At 44.9% G+C, this 21685-nt stretch overlaps 1 protein-coding gene and 2 long non-coding RNA genes across 3 annotated transcripts in view; 1 reads left to right on the top strand and 2 right to left on the bottom strand.

Annotated features, from left to right (window-relative positions):
* Nucleotides 1–117: 117 nt before the first annotated feature.
* LOC134076208 (uncharacterized) lies at nt 118–4081 on the bottom strand. The gene is made up of 4 exons (XR_009938561.1): nt 3899–4081; nt 3177–3335; nt 2774–2922; nt 118–206 (listed from the first exon to the last, which is right to left on the bottom strand). It is a non-coding gene; the product is annotated as an uncharacterized LOC134076208 (long non-coding RNA).
* Nucleotides 4082–6229: 2148 nt separating this feature from the next.
* On the bottom strand, nt 6230–9773 carry LOC134076209 (uncharacterized). Its single transcript, XR_009938562.1, has 3 exons — nt 9648–9773; nt 9492–9535; nt 6230–6815 (listed from the first exon to the last, which is right to left on the bottom strand). It is a non-coding gene; the product is annotated as an uncharacterized LOC134076209 (long non-coding RNA).
* A 4829-nt stretch (nt 9774–14602) lies between these two features.
* The window catches only part of septin12 (septin 12), an 88868-nt gene continuing 81785 nt past the window's right edge, over nt 14603–21685 (top strand). The window contains exon 1 of the mRNA XM_062532664.1: nt 14603–14874. Within this exon, the coding sequence (XP_062388648.1) occupies nt 14820–14874 (55 nt within the window). The 5' untranslated portion in view covers nt 14603–14819. The remainder of the gene's footprint in view (nt 14875–21685) is intronic.

Raw genomic sequence — 21685 nt, forward strand, 5'->3', positions numbered from 1 at the left:
CTCAATTGCACTCCATGCTGCCCGAGTGGCAGAAATGTCACCGTGTGGAGCTTGTAAAAAAAAAAAAAATGGCCATGCAGGGCCAGTGGCTCCCACGCTGAGGGCTGTTAGGCTTACCCGTTATAGTGTAGGGATAATAATTCCAGGCTCTTTCCGTGATGTAAAAAATACGTGGGACGAAGGCACGGGCCCAGCTTGGAAGCTTGCTGCAAAATGTCATCACACAACATGATTGAGATAGAAATAACAGTAGCAGCCAATGGGAGCAGCAGCAGCAGTAGCAGTGGCAGCAGAGAGTATAAATTTACATGGTACAAGACACCAATGGCTGGTGGTGTATGATATGAATGAGCTACCATCTCAGAGTATTTCTGGCTCAGGGGGTATCATACAGTACATACCATTACCGATGGATGTAGGCATAGGGAGAGAGGGAGAGAGAGAGAGAGAGAAAGACAGAGAGAAAGAGAAAGCGAAAGAAAGAAATGAGACTCAAACCTATGCATGTTACACGTATACAGTGTGACTAAGTAACCCTCTATTAAGTCCATTGGGGGTCAGTTCCAGACCCCTCAGTTTTGTGTGGGAGTCCTCGTAATCCTGTACAGGCTTATTCTGTCTCTAAATTTCAAATTATTACACAGCTTCCAACCAGAACAATACAGTTCAACTTGGAAAGGTTATTGAGCTTTAACCAACCATTAGCTGACTCTTGCCTACGCTTTTTAATTAGACTTTCACTTCTAACAATGTCACAACCACTGGTTGCTTATGGCAGAAGTAAATTAATGAGTTCGGCAATCAGTTCTCAAGAGCCAATTAACCTTCAACCCCTCAATCAAACAAAATCAAAATGGAGGATTGTGCAGGACAGTATAATAAGGCATGTATTAGGCCATGTAGTGAGGAGAGAGTGGGGAGCACTATTCTCTGGTTATACATAATATATTCTGGTTATACATAATCTATATTCAATCATAAACATTTACATACTGTACATGTATACATAAATATACATAAAATAAAAATGTCTTCTTCACGATAAATACGAAAATAACAACAACAACAACAACAACAACAGACACGCTTCCAGAGGCTGCACCTAACTGCTTCTCCAGCCATTAGCACAATTTCAGTTGAGGATAACAGCGGCATTGCCAGCAACACATGCCTGTTTCCCCTGTCAAGCTCCTATAGGTAGCGATGGCAGCGATCGATCTGCTGTTCTTCCAATTAACTACACACCAAATCCCAGAGAGAAGAAGACGCGATGCGTCATCAATTAGTGCCGGTTCACAGACACTCTGACAAGGCCCACATTTCTACCACGTTTGTAGCCTTTTCTGCGTCAATTTCAATTTCTTACTTTAAGATCATGTACATTCTAAGGGGGGAATGATGCAACTAAATGAAATGTTGACTGCAAACAAAAGTGTCAGCATAACCTGGATTAAAGAAGAGAGAGAGAGCATGAGAGAGAGTGAGAGAAAAAGTGAGAATTCTGTGAGCAAAAGAGAGCGACAGAGTGGAAGGACAGACAAAAAAAGAAGCGTGCAGACAGGAAGACAGCGACCATGTGACTGTGCTGGGGGGGGGGGGGGGGGGTCAATGAGAGAGAGAGAGAGAGAGAGAAAGAGAGACAATCAAAGAAGAAGGAAAGGATGACAGTGATAAAGGTAGAAAGAGACTCAGAAAACCAAAATCATTTAAATCATTAAGGTTGTTCTAATCTAAATCATTAAATCATTTAGAATTATAAAAAAATACCTGCTATAAAATAGACAAATTCACAAAATTTTTAAATAGATTTGTATTGAAGAGCTTTATCGAACTGATCTCAAAGACAGGTCACCAAATACGTGCAGAACTTGTTGTCAAAACCAACAAAACTTAATCGCCTCACCTCACTTCACCTCTCTCTCTCTCTCTCTCTCTCTCTCTCTCTCTCTCTCTCTCACACACTCACTCTCTCTGTGACAGCAAAGCAGTTGAACAGAATTGTCTATTGACAATGTATTTCATTAAGGAGTGCATATTTGTGGAGAGCCAAGTTAAAAATAGAGTGCTTTGAGGTTTGGTTTCAATGCTTTAACAGCCCCTGACCATAACTAAAACAAAATGGTTAGGAGGGTTGCTTAGAAACTAAAGCAGTTCCGTAAGGGGAAAAGAAAAAATCAGCGACAGTTGTCAGAGTGAATGGTCTTTCACACACATTTACAGAGTTAGGGCCAAGGAAAATGACATAACTGTTGACATCCGTTAACTTGAGACATTGACGGCTGGACAGAAACCAACGATTTTCACTCTAATGAAAACGAAACCAATTACTGCACCGTCACTTACTTCAAAGATAATGGCAGTCACTGCTCTACTTGTCTACCACCAGTTGTTATAATCCAACAGAGTGGCCTAATTACTCGAATAGCAGAAGGAAATAGCTTTAGCACACAGTGAAATCTGTCACAAACCACAATCTTATGATAAAACATGAAGAGACAGTTGGTGAACCCTCTAAAAAAAACCTGAACTCATCTGTCAACCACAAAAAAATGGGCACCTCTACAAATCTCTAACTGAAAGGGACAAAGCTATATTGACATTCGGTAACAAAAGGAGGTCAATTAAGCTGATTAAAATCTGGCATTACAAATTGTTGTTAAATGTGACTGCACAGATCCATCTCCTTCAACTGGAGACCCTCATGCTCACCTGTCATATGATCATAAGAGATAGACACCTGTCATACATGTAGAATTAAGGGGAAAAGACTCACCTGGAGAGGTGAATTCTCTTCTCTGTGAGTTGACCCTGCCCATGAGCAGGGTCATAATGTGATTCATTCCGAACAACTTCAATCCCCTCCTCTGTGTCACTTTCCTGGTGGCTGTGTTTGCTAATCGTATACAACTGCCCTATCCTGTACTGTAGGGAAGACAAAACGCCACAAAATGTGCGCTATGTTCATTTACCTGGATAGATGGATAGTTTGTGTAACTCAATGTTATTGATAAAACTGCGAACTTGAAACAAAATATCTGCATACAGCACTTCAGGACAGGTTTGCCTTACAATAGCCTACATGCGTAGGTTATGTTGAGTGTTCCAAGGCCCTCTTCCCGTTATCTAGCGTTCTGGGAGGGAGGAAGGAAGTACGTGGAAGTTGCCTGGGATCTTACCTCTTCCACCGTCAGTGGCATACATATGCGATACTCTTTCACAAGCATGACGTCCGCCTAACGTCAAATCCTTCCCAAAGTTCACAAGAAAAGGCACTACGTTTCAAGTTGTAGATGTTGTCACGAAAAAGATAAATCCCGAGTGTTGTGAATGAAAATCTGCGGGGGGGGAAGAAATGTAGCCCGTCACAAATATGTCAAAGTGTATCAAAATGTTGCGGCTCGACGATGATTTAACGTTGACTGTCGGCCAATAACTAACAAATGCATTTCAAGGAACACTTTATTCTTATTAGCGCAACAGATGGCAAACACAGCCAGCATGATCACCAAACATATAGCCATAACAATATAATAAGGCTAAAGTCAACTTCGTGCTTTTGAAAAATAGGCTACAGAACACCATCAGTCTTCTAATCAATAATGATTTAGCCAACAAACAACCTCAAGAAGAAGAAGAGGTGGCGTGAGTATCAAATCCGCTTTTCTGTTATCGACTTGGAGCAATAACTTACACTTCACCTACTTTTACAGAAACGACCGTCTAAGACCAATCGAGGAAACGTCGCCCCTTAGTTTTATCCAAGCAAAAAGTTTAAGGCTACTTGAAAAGCGTAAGAATCACTACAATGGTTAGCTACGAGGAAATTGTCGAATGTGTTACCGCTACATTTTCAAAGTACCCCACGTCTTCTTCGATCTCGTAGTCTGAAAACACTTACCTGCCTCTTTAGTAAAAGTTTGACCTCAAGCTGTTGAGGTTATTTGTCGTTACCGATACAAACGCAATATGCCATAACTATCCGATTGATGAGACCAGTCCTAAACTTGCGTGTTGGACATCCACTTTTCAAAAGTGATCTAATGTCTTCAGTTGGGCCACCAGGTCTACTGACCTCTAGAGGCAAATCTAACCAAGCCTAATCAAAGTAGCAATTCAACTCCTTCACATGCACACAGTTTCCCTTCGGTCGTTTTAGTAGGCTACATTAATCAGGTTAAAAGTCAACTTTTCGTTGTTATGAACAGAAAATGCTTTTGCACGTTCCTGCACAATTGTCTGCTGTTTCTATTGGCCCATCAATTGCATGCAGCCTGTATCACAATATAGCCTATAATAAGTCAATAGCTCTCTGTTGAGTAATCCTATCCGAAAACATCTAAGAAATGAGTCTACTGAGTTAGTCATTACATGCTAGAGTGTTGAATAAGTTGTCATTAACTGAAGGCCTAATGCACATTTTACACAATGCTCTCAGTTGATCCAGTAGCCTACATTTACTTATGAAGGGGAATGCGTGAAGCATCAGCTCATCAAATGGTCAATCAGCTCTCTCTAAAGTAGAGCTCAAGAGTGCCTCTCATAAACCTTCAATTGGGAAGTATATCAGCAGAGCACAACACAGTGTCTCAATTACTGACAGCAAAAGAACAGAAAATGAATGAGTCAACCACCAGAGGAAGAAGTGTTGCACTGGAACGTTGCATTGGAGGGTTGAGGAAGCAAAACATATGAAAGGATGGAGGCCACCTAGGCACCTAGGGCTACAATTTTGGACCATGTTCTCCATCATGGGCTTACGACCAGGGATGTGGTGGTAAAATAAGAGTTGGGTAAATTATGAATTCGGTGAGGTGGACTGCGCCATGTGGTATCGGATTTTTTAAAAGAAGGTTTGGTTTTATGATGGTGGTTATTGTCCAATGTTCATAATAATATCAGTGGGATTATATGGTAGAGTGTACATAATTATTGTGAATGTGAATGATACAGTGTGATTTTTGAATGTCAAAATTACAATTGGTGAATTAACTCCTTTGAGAGGTGGATAGACTCTATCTCTGAAATGTTAGAGGTGGATAAACTGCATTTGCTTGTGTTTAGCCTCCACTACATCCCTGTTTACGACGACCGAGGTTGGCTGAAGGGTGGGAGATGTTGGAGAATATAACCATCAATCATTTTGAAAACAGGTGTGTAATCGTACACTGCACACTACACAGTGTAATGGTGTTCTTACTGTAATGCTACACACACATACAGTACGCAAAGTGCAGTACTACATACTGCAACTTTTTCCATTGAATTTCCATACGGTATTTACCACCTATATGACTGCAAAGTTACCTCACGTGGGCTTCTTTACACACATCAACAAAAAGAGGCTATTTGCGGCATAGTCATCACAAATAAAATCATTAGACTGAGGAAAATATACTGTAGTTATAGAGAGCTAGAAGAGAACAAGCAGGGAGGGCACAGGGTGGGGTAACCCCACCCAAACATTGTGTCTTGCCCATAGTCAATAACTGCTTCTTTTTTTTTCATTTGTGCATCTGCAGTGTGTAGTCTCAAACCCCGCTTGGATGTAGATGTGTTGAGTGTCATGGTAGCTAGCTGGCACACAGGCCACAACCTGTGTTACTCATCTTGCACTGAATCATCTTCTTGATTTTCAGTTTTATGATCACAACAAGTCTGTGCAAGCCTGTCATCACATCACCAAAAGAAGGCCTTTGGTTTTACCAAACATTCTGGCAGCATTTGTAAACTACAAAAACACACACCTAAAGAATTCTGATACTAAATACAATTCCATTTTCTTAATGAACAAAAAGAAAATACAAACGACAACATTCTATTAAAAAAACAAACAGAAATACTGGCTATCCCTGGCTGTTGGCTGAAGCAACTTGAGCTAGGTATCACCAATTTTGTGTGTGTTTCTGTTTGTGTCAATTTTGACCGCTTTGCTATGTTGCCCACCAAACATTTCTACCAGCCCACCCAAATGTAGTAGGCTAGGACCTGCTAGAACCTTTGAAAGCAGCCAGTGTGTTAGCATCTCAACTATCACGAAACAGAAAGATGAAACAAATGGAATGAAATAGAGGTACCATAATATTTTAAAGGAATGGTGACCAGTCTGAGGGAGCTAATAGTGTGACATGTTCAGTACATATTTGCTCTGACTGTAGAACATATGCAGTGTGCATACATGTGATGTATCTATATCTTGTCCAAAATGACAATCCCTGTAATTAATTTACCTAATTTACTATTGTCTAAGATATAGGACATAATGGAACTTGAATCAAGTGAACCGGCACATGACTTAAACCTGGATGATTCTTGCTAGAAGGCACGATTGAAATCTCATCAGCCACAGAGCTACTGTTGATGTGTCTGCCACTAGCTAGGTCGATGAGCAGGGAGCGCCGCTGTGTGTGATGCTATTTCAGAGTTAGTTATGCTCCTATTCCTATTACAGGGCCATGAACGCCCACGTATCACAGTGAATCTGCTCACATTCTCAGACACACTCTATGTGGGATCTCATCCCTGGTAGTGCGAGGGGTCTGATTTGGTGATGATTAACCAAAATAAGGTGGTAATCTGGGACAGTGTGCGTTTCCAAGCACCGGGCACATTCTGCAAACAAGGCTATAAGGAGTTTTGAGGGTGGGAGGTTTTTACGATCGCCAGCCACATAGTCCGACGCTGCCGCTGGCTGCCATGGATGCAACAGCATGAGGAGGACTTCACAGCAGACACCTTCACAGGCTGGATAAGACATTCCAGAGGAATATTTCCACACTGCATGACAAGGGAAGATATCCATTGATTTGGATGACAATCTGTGAACAGGAACATCAGAGAGTGTAGAGAGCTGTAATTCCCCATAAAGTGACATTTGTAGTTCTAAGGGATACTTTGTATATATGTTCACATTCGTCCTTTTTTCCCCTTTGCGCTATACAGTGTTTGGGTATCACAATGACATGTACTAAACTAATTAAATAACACACAGTAAAAGCATAAATGTGAAATGCTTTCTAATCTCTTGCAATCCCTCACATTCAATAATGTGTAATTTTGTGCTGTTTACAATGATACAGTATTACGGCATACAGAAGTGCAGCCTTCAGCATTGCGAATAAAAAAAACCTTAGTCAAGGTCTACCTCAAAAAACCTACAGATTGCACTGTCATACTGACAACATGGCTAGGCATTTTGACAGTCTTGTTTTGTAAACACAACCAAAACACAAGGACTAGTCACTCTGATGGCACTGACATGTTCACTGACGTATTATTTACTTCTGACATTTATATTTTGAGCAAGTGAAAATGTTGTTTTTTTGTGCAAAGTTTAACTAGAATGATTAAATTGAAAGATATTGAGATATATATTTAATTGAACATTTTTGACAGATAAAACTTGACCCATAGCCTTAATTAGATCATGTTTAATATGTGTGTATAAATGTGTGTGGGTGGTTAAATTGAATGCCTCATTCAAATAACTTCAGGTAATAGAAATAGTATTGGTGACTGCTTGCATTTGTGTGAGGGTAAAAAGGAATAAAACCAAAAACAAATAGGCATACACTATAATTTTACCAACATTACACATTTAGTACTGGATGACAAATTGGATGTCCCTCAGATGTGAATCAATTGAAACAGAATGTAATTTCAGTGCTTGCTCTCGCACAGAAAATGAATGACAAAGAATGAATGGCCATTTTGTTTTCTTTTCTGCTGGAGTCTGTTAGAATGTGTCACAGTGTGCTGTGGCCAGATATAAGACGCAGATTGCATTCCCGCTGACATGACATGCCATTTAATTAAATTGGGTGAGTTGGTGTCACTTTGCCTGGACACACGATTGCCTTCACTCCTCCTATCCGCTGTTCTCCTTTACATGGCTAAAGCGCATGTCTTAACAAAAGAAACATTTTTAGTCTGGTCTGAAACATCTTGCCCATTGTATTGTGTGGGCGTTAGAGCCATTCACCCATACCCTGTGACAGTCACAGCAGGTCTTACAAAGCACCAAAGATTTTAAGGAACAATATTTCCCATGGGGCAGGGAGGAGAGAAAAAAAAACACAATGTGAACTGCTCTCGCCACAATGCCGCAATGTGAGAACCCATCAACCAAGCTGTACTAGCCTATGACCAACGTACAATTGAGTTATTCTACAATATTGTAACTCATAACATTTCTTAGCTTGTAATTGGCTTGGGGTGGGCGGTGTTGCACAATCAAGGAACACACATCAATTTCTTTTCACAATTTTTACATGGGTAATTTTACAATCTGTGTAAGTGCTTTACATTCTCTGCATATGTTCTCTACATACCTCAAATGATGTGATTATGTCAGATATCTGTATGTTATTATTAATAACTAGATAGGCTGAACCTAGATAATTGGAAAAAGAATAGCAAACATACAATATGTTGCCACAAAACACATCATTTCACCCTCAATTTGATGATAATCCCAGTCAGTAATCCCAGTCACAAAATTTGACTGTGGCCAGAAAACTGGACCACACTTGAACATTCTGTAGTATGTTAACATTGTGATGTTGAAGAAAGCACAGAATTGTCATGCTAACTTGACTGACTTTAGATTAGTCAATGACTAGTTGCATGAAACATGTTTTAATGCCTCAATAGATGTAGATTAAGCAAAAAAATGAAAAAAAGTGTTAATTTAACTCTTTGTGAAACAAAATGTTCACCTGATTGTTAAACTACCCATGCAATTCTGCATTAGGCTACAAATTGCATTTGTATGATCATCTTGGTACAAGCAAGTCTGTAATGAATCAAAAACCAAAGTGAGAATATCAATATAGTGCTTCAACACGCCACACCAACACACCAACTCCCTCCACAGTGAAGCTTGAAGGACACACCTCGGCCTGCCCTCCACACCCCCTCACCCCCACTCTCGAGCTATGCCCCACACTCAAGCCTGGGCTGCTCATCCATCAAGCTGTCTCAGCCTGTGCAGTGGACCCAGTGAGAGTGGAATACCCTACTGCTCTCTCTCTCTCTCTCTCTCTCTCTCTCTCTCGCGCGCGCTGCCTGGCAATATGGAGTTGAGAGTGTGGAGAGGAAGGATGCAAGAATGCCATGCCTTTGTTTTTGGTTCAGTAAGTTCAGTAATGCCTTTGCATAAATTACTCCAGGCCCTGTGGAGAGATTTTGCATTTGATCCCATAGGTGTTAGGTGGGTGCCATTATCAGCTTCTTTGAATGTGTTCGTGGCACACGGTTAAATAGTCAAAGTAACAAATCACTGTGATGTTGGAGCTTTGACGAGGGGGCTTTGGTCATGTATTGCGGATGAGAATAGCCAAGGGCATCAAAATGGTAACCTCAGACACTGCAGAATGTATGCGATCCCAGTAGGTGGCAGTCGGGAGCTACGTAATAAGATTATTTCAAGACATATGGCATACTGTGCTCCAGGTCAAACAAAGTATCAAAATAAGAAAATACGCACCACTCACCAGACATGCAAACGTCGTTTGTTTACTTTAAAACGGACCTCAACCTGTATCAGTTAGAGAAAGAAATACTGAATAAGCCATGTCCTTTAACTTTACTAACTTTACTAATCGAGTGTCAGACATTTCACAATTTAATTGGAAAATGTCCAGACCTACCTCTTTGGACGGCAAGGAACGGAGCCTCGGGGCACTGTGGCCTAATCTCGTCAAGAAAAGTTGACAGACGTGTTAATTGTTCCCCACAACACTGACACGATTATTGAAAACGTCTGACCAATGAACTATCCTGGGAGGTGCCTCCTGGCCATTCACAGAGTAGTAGGCTACCGAGGGGTTAAATAGCGGACATCTATCTTGTGCTACAGAGACATAAGGTTAGTCGTTGTGCAATACTGTGCCGAGGAGTATTCTCAGGTTATCTATATCTATGTATAGGCTTGCATTTCTTTCAGCAGTTCAGCACAATAGCTCGCGGGTGTTTTAAGCACCGATGTTGTCTTGAGTGGCTGTCAAACGATTCAGTTTAAAAGACCTCACCTCAAAAGTCACATGTGACTTGGCTCATTTCCCTCACATGTTGTGTCACAATCTAGACAATGTAATGACATTTGCCATTTAAATTCACAGAAATGCACTCATATAATCCACCTTCTGAGTAAACAACAGCAAATCGATAGGTGTTAAGTAGGTGTAGCCTACTTTATCCGGTGACTTAAAATGAAGACCTGCCAACAACATAGTAATGACACTTCCGGTTTGCATAGTGAATGGTTTTGTTTATTGTGTTTTAAAGCCTTTGTGATCTGTCAGCTTCATGCCAGATTTGGTCAGATGTGTTTCAATGTCAGCTGCTATCTGAATGTGTGGTGTGTGTGTGTGTGTGTGTGTGTGTGTGTGTGTGTGTGTGTGTGTGTGTGTGTGGTGGCAGATGAATGGTTATTGCAGTTTGTGCCCTGAAGGTGATCAGGGCCTTCTGACTGATAATCACCTGGGAGTATTTATGCTGGGGATAATCCTAACCCTAACCCCCCTCCACGTCACTGGTGGTTCCTTAAAACCACCTGCATGGTCATGGTTGGCCATGTCTGTGAAATGCAGAAGATGGGTATGATAATTAGGCGACTTAGCGGAGTGTTTGCTCAGGTAGGTTGCTGGGAATGATGGGATATTTGTCTGAGACGCCGCAGGGCTGGTGCCGGGGTTCCAGGATATCTTTTAGGTGATGTAGAGCTCACGCCGCGTTGAGAGAGAGAGAGAGAGAGAGAGCAAAGGCAGTGCGGAGCGCCCAGTGCTGCTGAAGTGACACAGACCCCGCGCAGGCAAACACACACAAATATCTTCATTGACATTTCAAACATGCTGTTGGACCTTAGGATAGAATCAACACATTCATAATGTATGACACATTCTGTGCAGTGAGTGCAATAATGTAATTGGATCCAGGGAATATAAAACGAGAGAAAGAGATCTATTGCTTTTTGTAGGGCTGAGGCAGACACAGTGCTTAGTTTTTTTTCTCTCTACTGCTTCTTCCCTTTTTTTTACACGAACCCTCCAGCCTTTGATCAGATTTTTCTCGCTTCTGTGGTCAGTTGAGCGGCATCAGTGCCGACTACAAATATTAATCTCCAGGTCCCTGCCAGAATGTGGCTCTGGATGAATAATTCATGGCAATGGCAGCAGCAGGAGAAACAGGGGCGACGGTGAGCTTGCTAGTGGCCATAACCCAGCTAAGTTGAACAGAAAGATATGCTACCAAACACGAGAACAGATGTGAATCCAACAGAGACCACACTGAGAACATACACCGTGGCCTACGGTGCCAGAGTGTTTTCCAGTCTGTTTGACTCGATTTCCTCCCCTTGGTCTCCGGTATAACTGTCTGTTTGCACTTGCCCACTCTTAAAAGCAGATTATTTGGCTAAATGACTGCTTGAGCTCCTCAAGGGTGTACATACCTCGCGTTTGGACAAGAGCCTCTTATCTGCGTCCCAGAGGCAGGTGAGGAGCGAGAGGGCAAAGGTCGCCTATTGTCCGAGGGAGCGAGCCTGACTTAACCTGCACGGCTCTTCTATTTAATTGCCCACTTCAGGGGTGGGAGAAAGGGGTCGGCATGACGGGCAGATGAGCAGCCAACTCAAGCATGGACGTTGCATACCTGGGCTTGACACAGCTGTCAGGGTGCACCTTTTGCTCACAGGTAATCCCCAATCTGTCATCATTAATGTGACCACGCTTCACAGCGCTACTGCAGTAGCGCACAGTGCTACTGCAGCGGCGCTCTTCAAGATGGCCAGATTTATTTTTCAGCACAAGGCTGCTGGACACTTTTCTAATGGCTTAATATGTGCCAGTTGTACACCTTGTTTAATTCTTCAAAATCATAGGTCTATTCACACAGGTGTTTTGAATTCTTATTTTGATGTTTGAAGAGAGGGTCTGTGGAGGCACACAGATTTTATTTTTTCTTTCAAGTCTTGAACTCCTTGGGTCATCTCTCCATGACGATTGTAAGATGTTTGAGAGTGGAATGAAATAAGCCCCAAACAAGCAGCTTTCAATGTGTGGCCGGGAGAAATTATTGCTGAATTTGAGGGAAATTGACTGAGGCCCTTTTCAAATCCCCACCCGAACTCCTCTTAGAAACGTTTCATGAGACCGCAGCACTCAGGAAATTGAAAGCATTCATTTGTTTATTTACCATTTTAGAGGGTGTAGGCTCCCCTGACCCACAGAATGTTCGGTGTATGCATGCACCGTCGTTCGCTAAGAGGCCTCTTTCATTTTGCAGAGGAAATCAGTGCACCCATTGAAAGCAGCACAGTAACACAATCAAAGAAAATATGTTTCAGTACATACAGAGTGTGTGCATGCATGGTCAAAGATTTGAACAGGCCATTACAGTGTTGTAATAATGCCTGCATGAGGGTCAGCCCTCTCATATTTCCCCCTAAATGCCCTGCCCCCCTCAAGAGACATCGCATCAGTGGGCCTCCAGTCTTCCGACAAGCTTGGCAAGGATCCACTGATGCCAGCATCACACTCCCTAGATTAATCCTCCTCGTTCCTTTCATTGGCTTCCAACATTCAAACCCAAGAAAATTGGCCTTTTTATAGCCACTTGGGTTGTGCGGTTTGGCCCCATAAGCCAGCAAAGATTTGACAGGAACAATTAGTAGCTCTGATATGGAGTAGGCACAGCAGCAGCAGCAGTGAAGCCGCCACAGCCATCCACCACCACCACCACCACCTCCACCTCCACCATCACCACCACCACTGCCAACATCTAGGCCCACATTCCTTCCCTACTAGCTTACTAAGTGGCCCTTGAACCATCCAGACCTGTGGCCTGCGTCCGTCTCTTTGGCCCATGAAAAGGGCCGGTGACAGTAATCCCCGCCGCACTGAGCTCATATGGCTAATGAGGACCGCTCCGGCTTGTGGCTCGGCCCCAGTGGGCGCAGCGGCGCTGCGAGTATGGGAACCGGCTCACATGGGTCTCCTCGTCAGTCACTCCAGGTTTTTTAATTGGCTAGTGTTGCCCATAGTGGTGGTGGTGGTGGCGCTGGGGGTGAGGGTGGGGTGGGGGGGCAAGTGCAGTGAGACAGAAAAGACAGCAGCCCGGCGGCATAGCATTGAGGGATAAAAGGAAGTGTGTGTGTTTGAGTGTGTGTGAGTGTATGTGTGTGTGTGTGTGTGTGTGTGTGTGTGTCTGTGTCTGTGTGTGTGTGTGTGTGTGTGTGTGTGTGTGTGTGTGTGTGTGTGTGTGTGTGTGTGTGTGTGTGTGTGTGTGTGTGTGTGTGTGTGTGTGTTCCTGTGTTCCTGTGTGTGTGTGTGTGTGTGTGGAGAGAGAGGAGTGCTGGGGAGGCTTGTGTTCTGAAATGAAGGACATTCTCACAAAAACCTTTGAGCATGTGTTGGTTTGCACAGGCTATGCCAAAACGTTATGCCAGAATTACAGTGATACAACACTGAGCTAAAATCACTAGATTGGATTGGGGATTGTTTGTGTTTTTAGCAGTGTTGGCCAACAGAATGGGTGGTGAACTGTTCATTATTCAAAGTGAGTCAACATGAAACAGAAACTGCGATTTAAAACGCATAGGCCTTTGCCTGACTTTCTAGAACTAAGACTGCATTCTTGACAAATGTGCAGTAGAGCGAAGAGGGCTAAAATACTAACGAAGACTTTAAACACATTCATCTTGTTTTCTTTTGAAAAAGTTATCGAAATGTTTGCTCTGCTGTTTGTTTTACCAATGCCAAACAAAATGGAGTAAACGCTTACAAGAGCATTATAAAGTAGTGGTTACGCCCCATTTGCAAGGCTAGTTTGTGGTCTCCTAAAAGTTAAAGGAAACAACTCAATGTAACAGCCCAGACACATGACTCTCAAGGTTAACCCTTAAGTTAATCCAGATAACCCTCCCAGTTACCCCCATAAAACTGGCACAAATAAGATTAAACATCCATTCACATTGTTTATCAAAAATCTGTTAACTAATTTGGCTGCTTATAGAGTCCCTTACATGTCACTTGACAAGTTATTGACATAGTAAATAAAACAATGATTGTTCCCCTGGAGATGTAAGCAAAATTAGGCGTTCACATGTATGGGGGAGTAAAGGGTTGTACCCTTGAGGACTGAAACCCCCCACAAAGCTCCATAATTCCTCAAATGACTAGAACTCCCTCCCATTAAAGCAAACCCACCAAATAGCTCTTGTTTTAATCTTTGCGGAGGAAAGTGTTCCTTTCACATGACCACCCGGTCACCCGTACCACTTTTTGACCCACGAATGTATAAGTTCCTCAAAATCGTGTGGAAGCATTTCGTCTTTGAGGATTAACAGCACTCAACGCACAGAAACAGAGATGCGTTTCAGTGGGATCGCCAGCCATTCCCTCCCCTTTGCTGGAAGCCTCGCCGGATCATTTAATGCGCTTAGCAAAGAGTAAAACAAGAGGGGCATTTTGCCAGTCCAGGTGTAGCTAGAGGGTTAGGTGAAGCGTGGAGAGAGATCCCGGCTCCAGAGGGGCAGGACCGTGCGCTGTGGGTGAAGCTAGGGGGGAGGAGGCGCATCTAGTGATTTGTTCGAACGGAGTGTAGATTGATAGGGAGCCGCTGCGTTGTTGCTGTGCGCACTCGGATGTGAGCGGAATCTCGTGAAATCGCAACTTTTTGGTTGCAATTTTCTTATTCAAAGACCGCGAAAGTTTTGTGTGGTTGTCTGGAGAAGTCGGAAGGAATTCATTGTGCACATATTTGAAAATTTCATTTGAACGACTGAGTGCCATTTAGGACAACTCTTGTGCACAGAAGTCAGAATGTCAAATATTTCTGTGAATGACCATCTTGAGGGGATATTGTCTGACTTTGAGGGTGAGTCTGATTTAAGTTAGTTGTTTAGCTTTGTGGAACTGTACGGAAAGTTTACTCTGTTGAACAGTGCGAAAATGTAGCCTGCAAGTAAATATTTGCTATTGGCCATTCACTTCCCACAGAATTGATATGCGTTCTATTGTAACCTACAAACTGTATGTGCTCAAACTTATGTTCTGGCGGTATAGAGTTTAATTACACGGTTTCAAAGCAAAGAGAAGTCAACTGCACACTATACTTTCCCTCTGTAAAGACCCATTGGATTTTGGGAGATGGAATGTATTCATTCCACAAGTATGCGACCCCAAGCACATGGAGCATTATCGTTTTCCTTTTTGCCCGTTCACTATAGCCTGTAATCCATCAACAACCATAATCAATCAACAAGTCAATCTATTCGTGTGCTATTATGACAAAATTGTTTTTAGTCAAGGTTTCCTCAAGGTATGATGGTACTCTGTAGAAAAGGAACACTGCTTCCGTTGCAACTATGTCATTATGTGATGATCTTCACGGTGCCTCAGCTGTTTTCCTAAATATATTCTCATAAAACTTAACTGTTAATACTTTTTTATTATCTTTGCCAACATACCCCAATCCTCCCTGTAGAGTGTGCATATGTTAACTTAAACTAGAAAGTTTTAAACTTGATTTTTTTTTATCCCATTAGCTAAATTAACTTATCTCAACAACATTAGGAAATAAATAAAGTGGTATGTAGAGTGGTCTATAAGTAGTATTTCCTTGTGAATAGTAAACTGAATATGGAAGTCAAATACTCGCTGTTTCTTTCTCTCTCTTTCTTTTTTTGTGCGCGACAGCATAGTTTTGAACATTCCCATTCACACTCCTAAATTCTGAGGACTGTTTGCTGTAATTAGCCTGCCATACATTGCTCTTAAACTAACCTCTGGCCTTAGATACAGTGCTACGCTGAAGCGCTTTATTTAGAAAGCTATCTCTACACACAGACAGACTTCTCTACTGCTGTGGCCACTATTGGATTTGACACACATTTCTGACCTCTCCTTGCAGATCTGTCATGAATAGGGACAGGGGAAGGGACCGCAGAACAATGGAGTCTCTCTCAGGGCATATAGCTGTTTAGACAGGTGCTGATCTTAGGGGGAAAAACAAATTAGTTCAAGCCTTTGGAATAAAACACAATCTATTATTGCATTTGTGTGCTTGTTGGGGCCTATTGTTTTCCTACACAGTTGCGTTTCTTAGGCCGATGATCTCTTGAGGAAGTTGACATAGTTCCTTTTATGGCACCGCTCATCATGACTTATATTGTGTGTGTAGCGCAGGCTTACAGGTATCAGTGACCTGTCATGTGTTACTCACATTGGTTGTTTTGAACCTTTGCGGCTGTGATAAGAACCTCAGGGTCCCCGCATGTTTGCACGCATTTATGGGTGAGACATCACCAGTAGGAATTTCCGAGCCACACCTATTGAGATTTTGCCCATTGAAACAACTGGCCTTTTACTAAATGGCAAGCAAACATATCAGATGAACTGGCTCGGGTACCCCCCAGAGCTGCAACAACATCATGGAATACCATTGTGTCGTCAGTCGAGTGGTGGCGCCTTTGATGCCGAGTGGCTGTAGGCCGTTGGCTGTTGTTTGGGTGTTATCTGGTGCACAGATGTTTTCTAGCATGGGACAATTTGAATGCACGGTATGAAAAAACAAAACAAGAAAAAAAAAAAAAACACACAAAAACAAAACAATGTTCTGAGAGGGTAGGCCTATGTAGGAGGGACCTTTTCAACATCTGTGTGGTATGAATGTAGCTTTGAGTGGCCAGTATTGAATGTGACAGGCTCCCATTTAATTTGGTCAAAGGATGCAATTGTCATCATCTACGCTCCTGTGAGCATCTGGGAATGTGGTGAAAGGCACAGTGTCCTCTGCTCATGGTGCCCCCTTCAATTAGTTTTCTTTTCAATCAGATTTATCCTGTGGGCTATAAACCATGTGATCCGCAGTAGGGGAAGGTATCACAACAGAGAGGTTGCATTCTGGCAGCTTCACCTTAAACTAGGCCACAGAGTTCACCTTCGAACAAGGGGCTAGTGTGCCACAATGGACCTCAGTGAAGACATACAGTAGCCCTGTTCAACATGCAGGACCAAGGTCCGCGGATGGCAGGCTGGAATGTGTCGGACTGCACGGAGTGTTGCGAAGGGTCTTTTCATGTGGCCGTGCAACTGTGAAATGCGTCCTCCCCCCCCCACCCTAGGATACGCATCGGAGTTGAAATGGTTGCTATACGGGTCTTAAGACGAGCTGGATTAAAAGCAGGCCTTAATAAAGTAGAAATGCAAGGAGACACACAGAAAGAGGAATGGAGACAGAGGCCTCAAAGGCATTTTTTTTAGTGAATGGACAACCCAGAACAGGCCAGAGAATAGCCCAAAGCCGGGTGGCTGTCAGTAGCCGCCAGAACAAATATAAAAGACCCTGCCTCTTCCCGCAGTGGGAAACCTAAGACGGCCATTGGGCCTTTCCCCTGCTTCTGAGACCCACAGGCCAAGGCCCCCAAGTGGCAGCCTGGGAGATCTGGTTGCTTCAGTAGCCTCAGTATTTCTGGCTCCATGGTCATCAGGTTGACAGCTTATACCTATGCGAAAACAAGGGGTTGGGTTTCGGGGGCTTTGCCTCTTCAAGTCCTGACTTTGCATGATGATCAGTGTTGTGTTTTGAGTGATTTTACAGGTTGTTCTGAGCTCTCTACCTCTTCCTGTTAACATGCAACTCAACTGAGTTTTTTGGTGGAGGTTCTTGTTTGGAGAAATGTCAGTAATGTGAAGGTGTGACTGCATGTGGTCGTGTGTGTGTGTGTGTGTGTGTGTGTGTGTGTGTGTGTGTTTGCCTGTAATTACCCAGGCTCCACTGGAAGCCTCCATCACAGGGTAGTGGTCTAGGACTCTGTGACTCTCTGTACTCCTTGCATGAACACATGTGATGGTTTCAGCCAGGTCATGTGGTTTCCTAGAAGGCAGCGAAAACATACATAAAGAAAAAAAAAGAGGGGGGGGGGGTGGCGATTACATAATAATCAATAATGATGATTTATGGGTTTCCTGTCACACCCAAGGCAAAGTACTTGTTTAGATCACACACACACACACACACACACACACACACAGGCACTCCAGGCAAATAGCAGGTCCACCTAAAAAGCCCAAAGAGTTGATCACCGGAGGGCGGAACTGTAAAACTGCCTGTTTGCCTCCAGAACCGTCACTCAGGGTGTCATCGCTGAAGGAAGACCTCCACTCCTGCCTAGCTTCTTTACATCGGAATTCCGTTTTAACAAGACAGCAAGCATACTTTAAGTAATGTTTCCACTACTTCCTCTATTAAAGAAGAGAGAGAGAGAGAGAGAGAAAGAAAGAAGGAGAGCAAGAGAAAAGTTGGCAGCAGAACAGTGGTTCTCAACATAAAGTTCAGACTTGCCAGTGCATAATTGCCTCTAAAAGTGCATGCCTTTGATGAAGATCCTCTATAAAGCAAATGGAGATGTGCATTAGGTTCCCCTGGCCCATACATGTTCTCCTCGAGTGTTGTCTCACACTGGCAGCTAAGCGTTTAAGCAAGACCATATGCCCTGGGGATTTAGTAGGGCTTTTTTTTTTTTTTGGTTTTATGCTGGTGGAAACCTTCTCAAATGCATACACGTACGGCGCGTAGCCGCGTACGCATACCTGAGTTTTAGCGGCCCGGGAAGAACGGGTTAAAAGAAATACACGGAGGGTGATGTAAGTGCCACGGCCCGTGCGCCCTCGCTCTCTGATGAGGTGTGTTAAAGAGTTTGTGAAAGTGCGAAAGCTTTTTAGAGCGCCCCAGGGATGCCAGAACCCGTAGGGGGTGGGGGGGGTGGGATGGGTGGAGGGTTGGGGGTCGAGTTGAGGGGTGGGGGGGGGGGGGGGGTCTTGGTAAGTGTCGTTACGACACTGAAAATGGCAGGTCGGAATTCAGATTCCAGATGTGCCTTAAGCTGAGGGGGTCTGCACAGGTAGATGGCTGCTGGGCCATGTGAGAGAGAGAGGGAGAGAGAGAGTGAGAGAGAGAGGGAGAGAGAGAGAGAGACTGAACAGATAGAGGGGTCGTCAGAGAATACCTGCCTGGAATGTGTGTGTGTGGTAGTGGTGGTGGTGGTGGAGGGGGTGCAGCTGAGTGTGAGGTGGGGGTTGAGAGGCTGTACAGGATAGTGGGTGTGTGTGGGGGGGGGGGGCTCAAACAGGCCCTGACTCGCCTCTCCTTCCCAGCCTGTCCAAAGGTCTCAGCTCCCCTTCGTCAACAGCTTAGACTTTCCCCCCTTCCGTCCCTTCCCCGACTGGACCCCCTCATGCCGGATGTCCAGTGAGCAGTGAGTGACACCCGGTGCAGTGGCTGGTGCTGCCTGTCATATTAGTGTGTGTGTGTATGTGTGTATATGTGTGTGTGTGAATGAGACCTTCTCTGGATCACTGGTCATGATGGGAGGCCAGTAAGCAGTCATTTTTTACGTGCCAGACAGACGTCCACGTGCGGCACTCTCACCCTGGTCACCCCCCCCAAAAAAACCTCCCATCCCCTCCCCTCCAGACTGCCCCCAGGCTACCATCAAGTGCGCAGCCCTGTTTTCTCCCCACCCCCCCCCCCCCAACCCCCCCTGCGAGTCGCCCCTCAGCCCACATACCATAAACTTAAGCCCGTAAAATAACAGGCCATGGGCCAATGTGAGGTGCGCTGCCAGATGAATGCGCGGCGAGAGCCGAGGAGAATCTACCCTGTCGTCTACCTTTATTAAGCTCTGCGTGACAGTCCAAATCCCACCCTTTGATTGCGCGCCGACGCCATTCGCTTTTCCGCTTTCTTCCGCGGAGTCGCTCGCTCTCTCTCTCTCTCTCTCTCTGTCTCTCTCTCTCGCCAACTTATAAAGTGCCTGCTCCGTTCCGTTCCACGCCACGCACGGCCGCAGATGTCGGTGAAAATGAAAAAAAAAAAAAAAAGAAGAACGCTTGCCCCCGTGTTGCCTGTGGTGATCGCCTAAGCCTGCACGCTGACTGCCAAGTGATGAGAATCTGCTTCTCCTCACACGCGGGGAGGGTTGGAGGGGGGGGGGGGGGTTCTCTCTCTCTCTTTCTCTCTCTTTCTTTCTCTCTCTCTCTCTCTCTCTCTTTCTCTCTCTTCTCTCTCTCTCTCTCTCTCTCTCTCTCTCTCTCTCTCTCTCTCTCTCTCTCTCTCTCTCTCTCTCTGCTTCTTAAACCACAATAACAACTCCCCCCCGCGGGTCACGCAGCTTGTGAGGGGGCCTACGAGGCACGGCTTGATTGCTCCAGATTTGCAGGAAATTAAAGAGAGGACCTCTGAGAGCCCTCTGATGAGCTGAGTGTCAACGGTCTGCGTGACAGGAAGTGCGTTATCACGGGGGGTGGAGGAGGGGGGAGGAGGAAGAAAGACACCCCCTGTTTCCCACAGTGCAACAGTGAAACACCCGAAAAAGAACAGCGTCAGGGAGGTGCCTTATCCGCCCCCACACCACCACCACCACCTCCACCACCTCCACCACCCCTGTGTCCCAGAGCCCATCCCTGTTGGAAAACAAAGATTAGACAAGAGACTATCAGGTTGTTCTGGGGTTTTTGGTTGTTGTTGTTTGTTGAGGCGTGGGGGGGGGGGGGGGGGGTGGGGAGACATCATCATATTCAGCAGGTTGTGTGTAGCTCCATGAGTAAGCTGAGAGGATTAGAACCGAAAGGAACGCTGTGAGAGCGAGCAAGAGAGAGAGAGAGTGAGGGAGGGAGAGAGAGAGAGAGAGAGAGAGAGAGAGAGAGCAGAGTAGTCTCAGAGCGGAGACGCGCCACCAGCACTCGCCTGTCATCGTAATTATTTCCTGAGTTTTTGAGCGGGTGCCAGCAATCACCTGATATCTCCCCCCAGCCGCCCCCCCTACGCCCACCCCCACACCCCCACACTCCCACCCCAGCGCCCCTTCCCTTGGCTGAGCTGCCAGGGCGAGTTCACACTCGTCTCCGGCTCTGCTTTGTGCAAAACCGTTAGCGTTGTGCCATGCTGTTGGAATTCCTCTGCGGTTTGGGGGGGGTGTTGGGAGTCGCTGCGTTAATGTTGTGGTGGTGGTAGTGGTGCGCAGGCCACAGCTACGTGCCTCTCGCTCTTGCTCTCGCTCGTCACTCTCTCGATCTCGCTCTCTCTCTTGTGTCCCCCGTCTGTGAACACCCACGGCGACCAAGCCGTCAGCCTGCTGCGTTTTTTCTTTTTTTTTTTTTTTACGACATCCAAAACAAGTGCCCGCTGGCTGCTAATATAGTCTTTCACCCCCTCCACACCCCCCCACCCAGCCAAAAAAGCCACACAGAGCGACGTGCACCAGAGAGGGAGAGCGTGTGCACCCACCCGCGTGTCCATTAGGGCTGAGAGGACCATGTGTCTATGGCACAGGGGGTCACGCTGCTGGAATTTGATTAGGGGGCTAAACTCTCACAGCTGTGCTGCTGTTGATGGAACTCACGGAGACAACGGGACCGTGGTCCTGTTCACTGTACAGAAAAGGAAGGAGATGGGGGGGGGGGGTGAGGAGGGTTGGGGGGTCAGCCACTGCTTGCATGAAATGTGATTTGATTTAGCGCTTGAAGTTTCTTGCAGCTCCTAATGAGTAGCATACCCTACCCTAGAGACGTGCCGCTCACCCAGTGGCGCGAGATAAAAATCAGAGTCGCTACTCCAGATGCTGTGATATCCCAGGCAGCGATAGCCTCCTGTTTACACAGTTCTGACTGACTGAGCCTGAATGGGA

The sequence above is a fragment of the Sardina pilchardus genome, chromosome 3, assembly GCF_963854185.1.
Source record: "Sardina pilchardus chromosome 3, fSarPil1.1, whole genome shotgun sequence".
NCBI lineage: Eukaryota > Metazoa > Chordata > Actinopteri > Clupeiformes > Clupeidae > Sardina > Sardina pilchardus.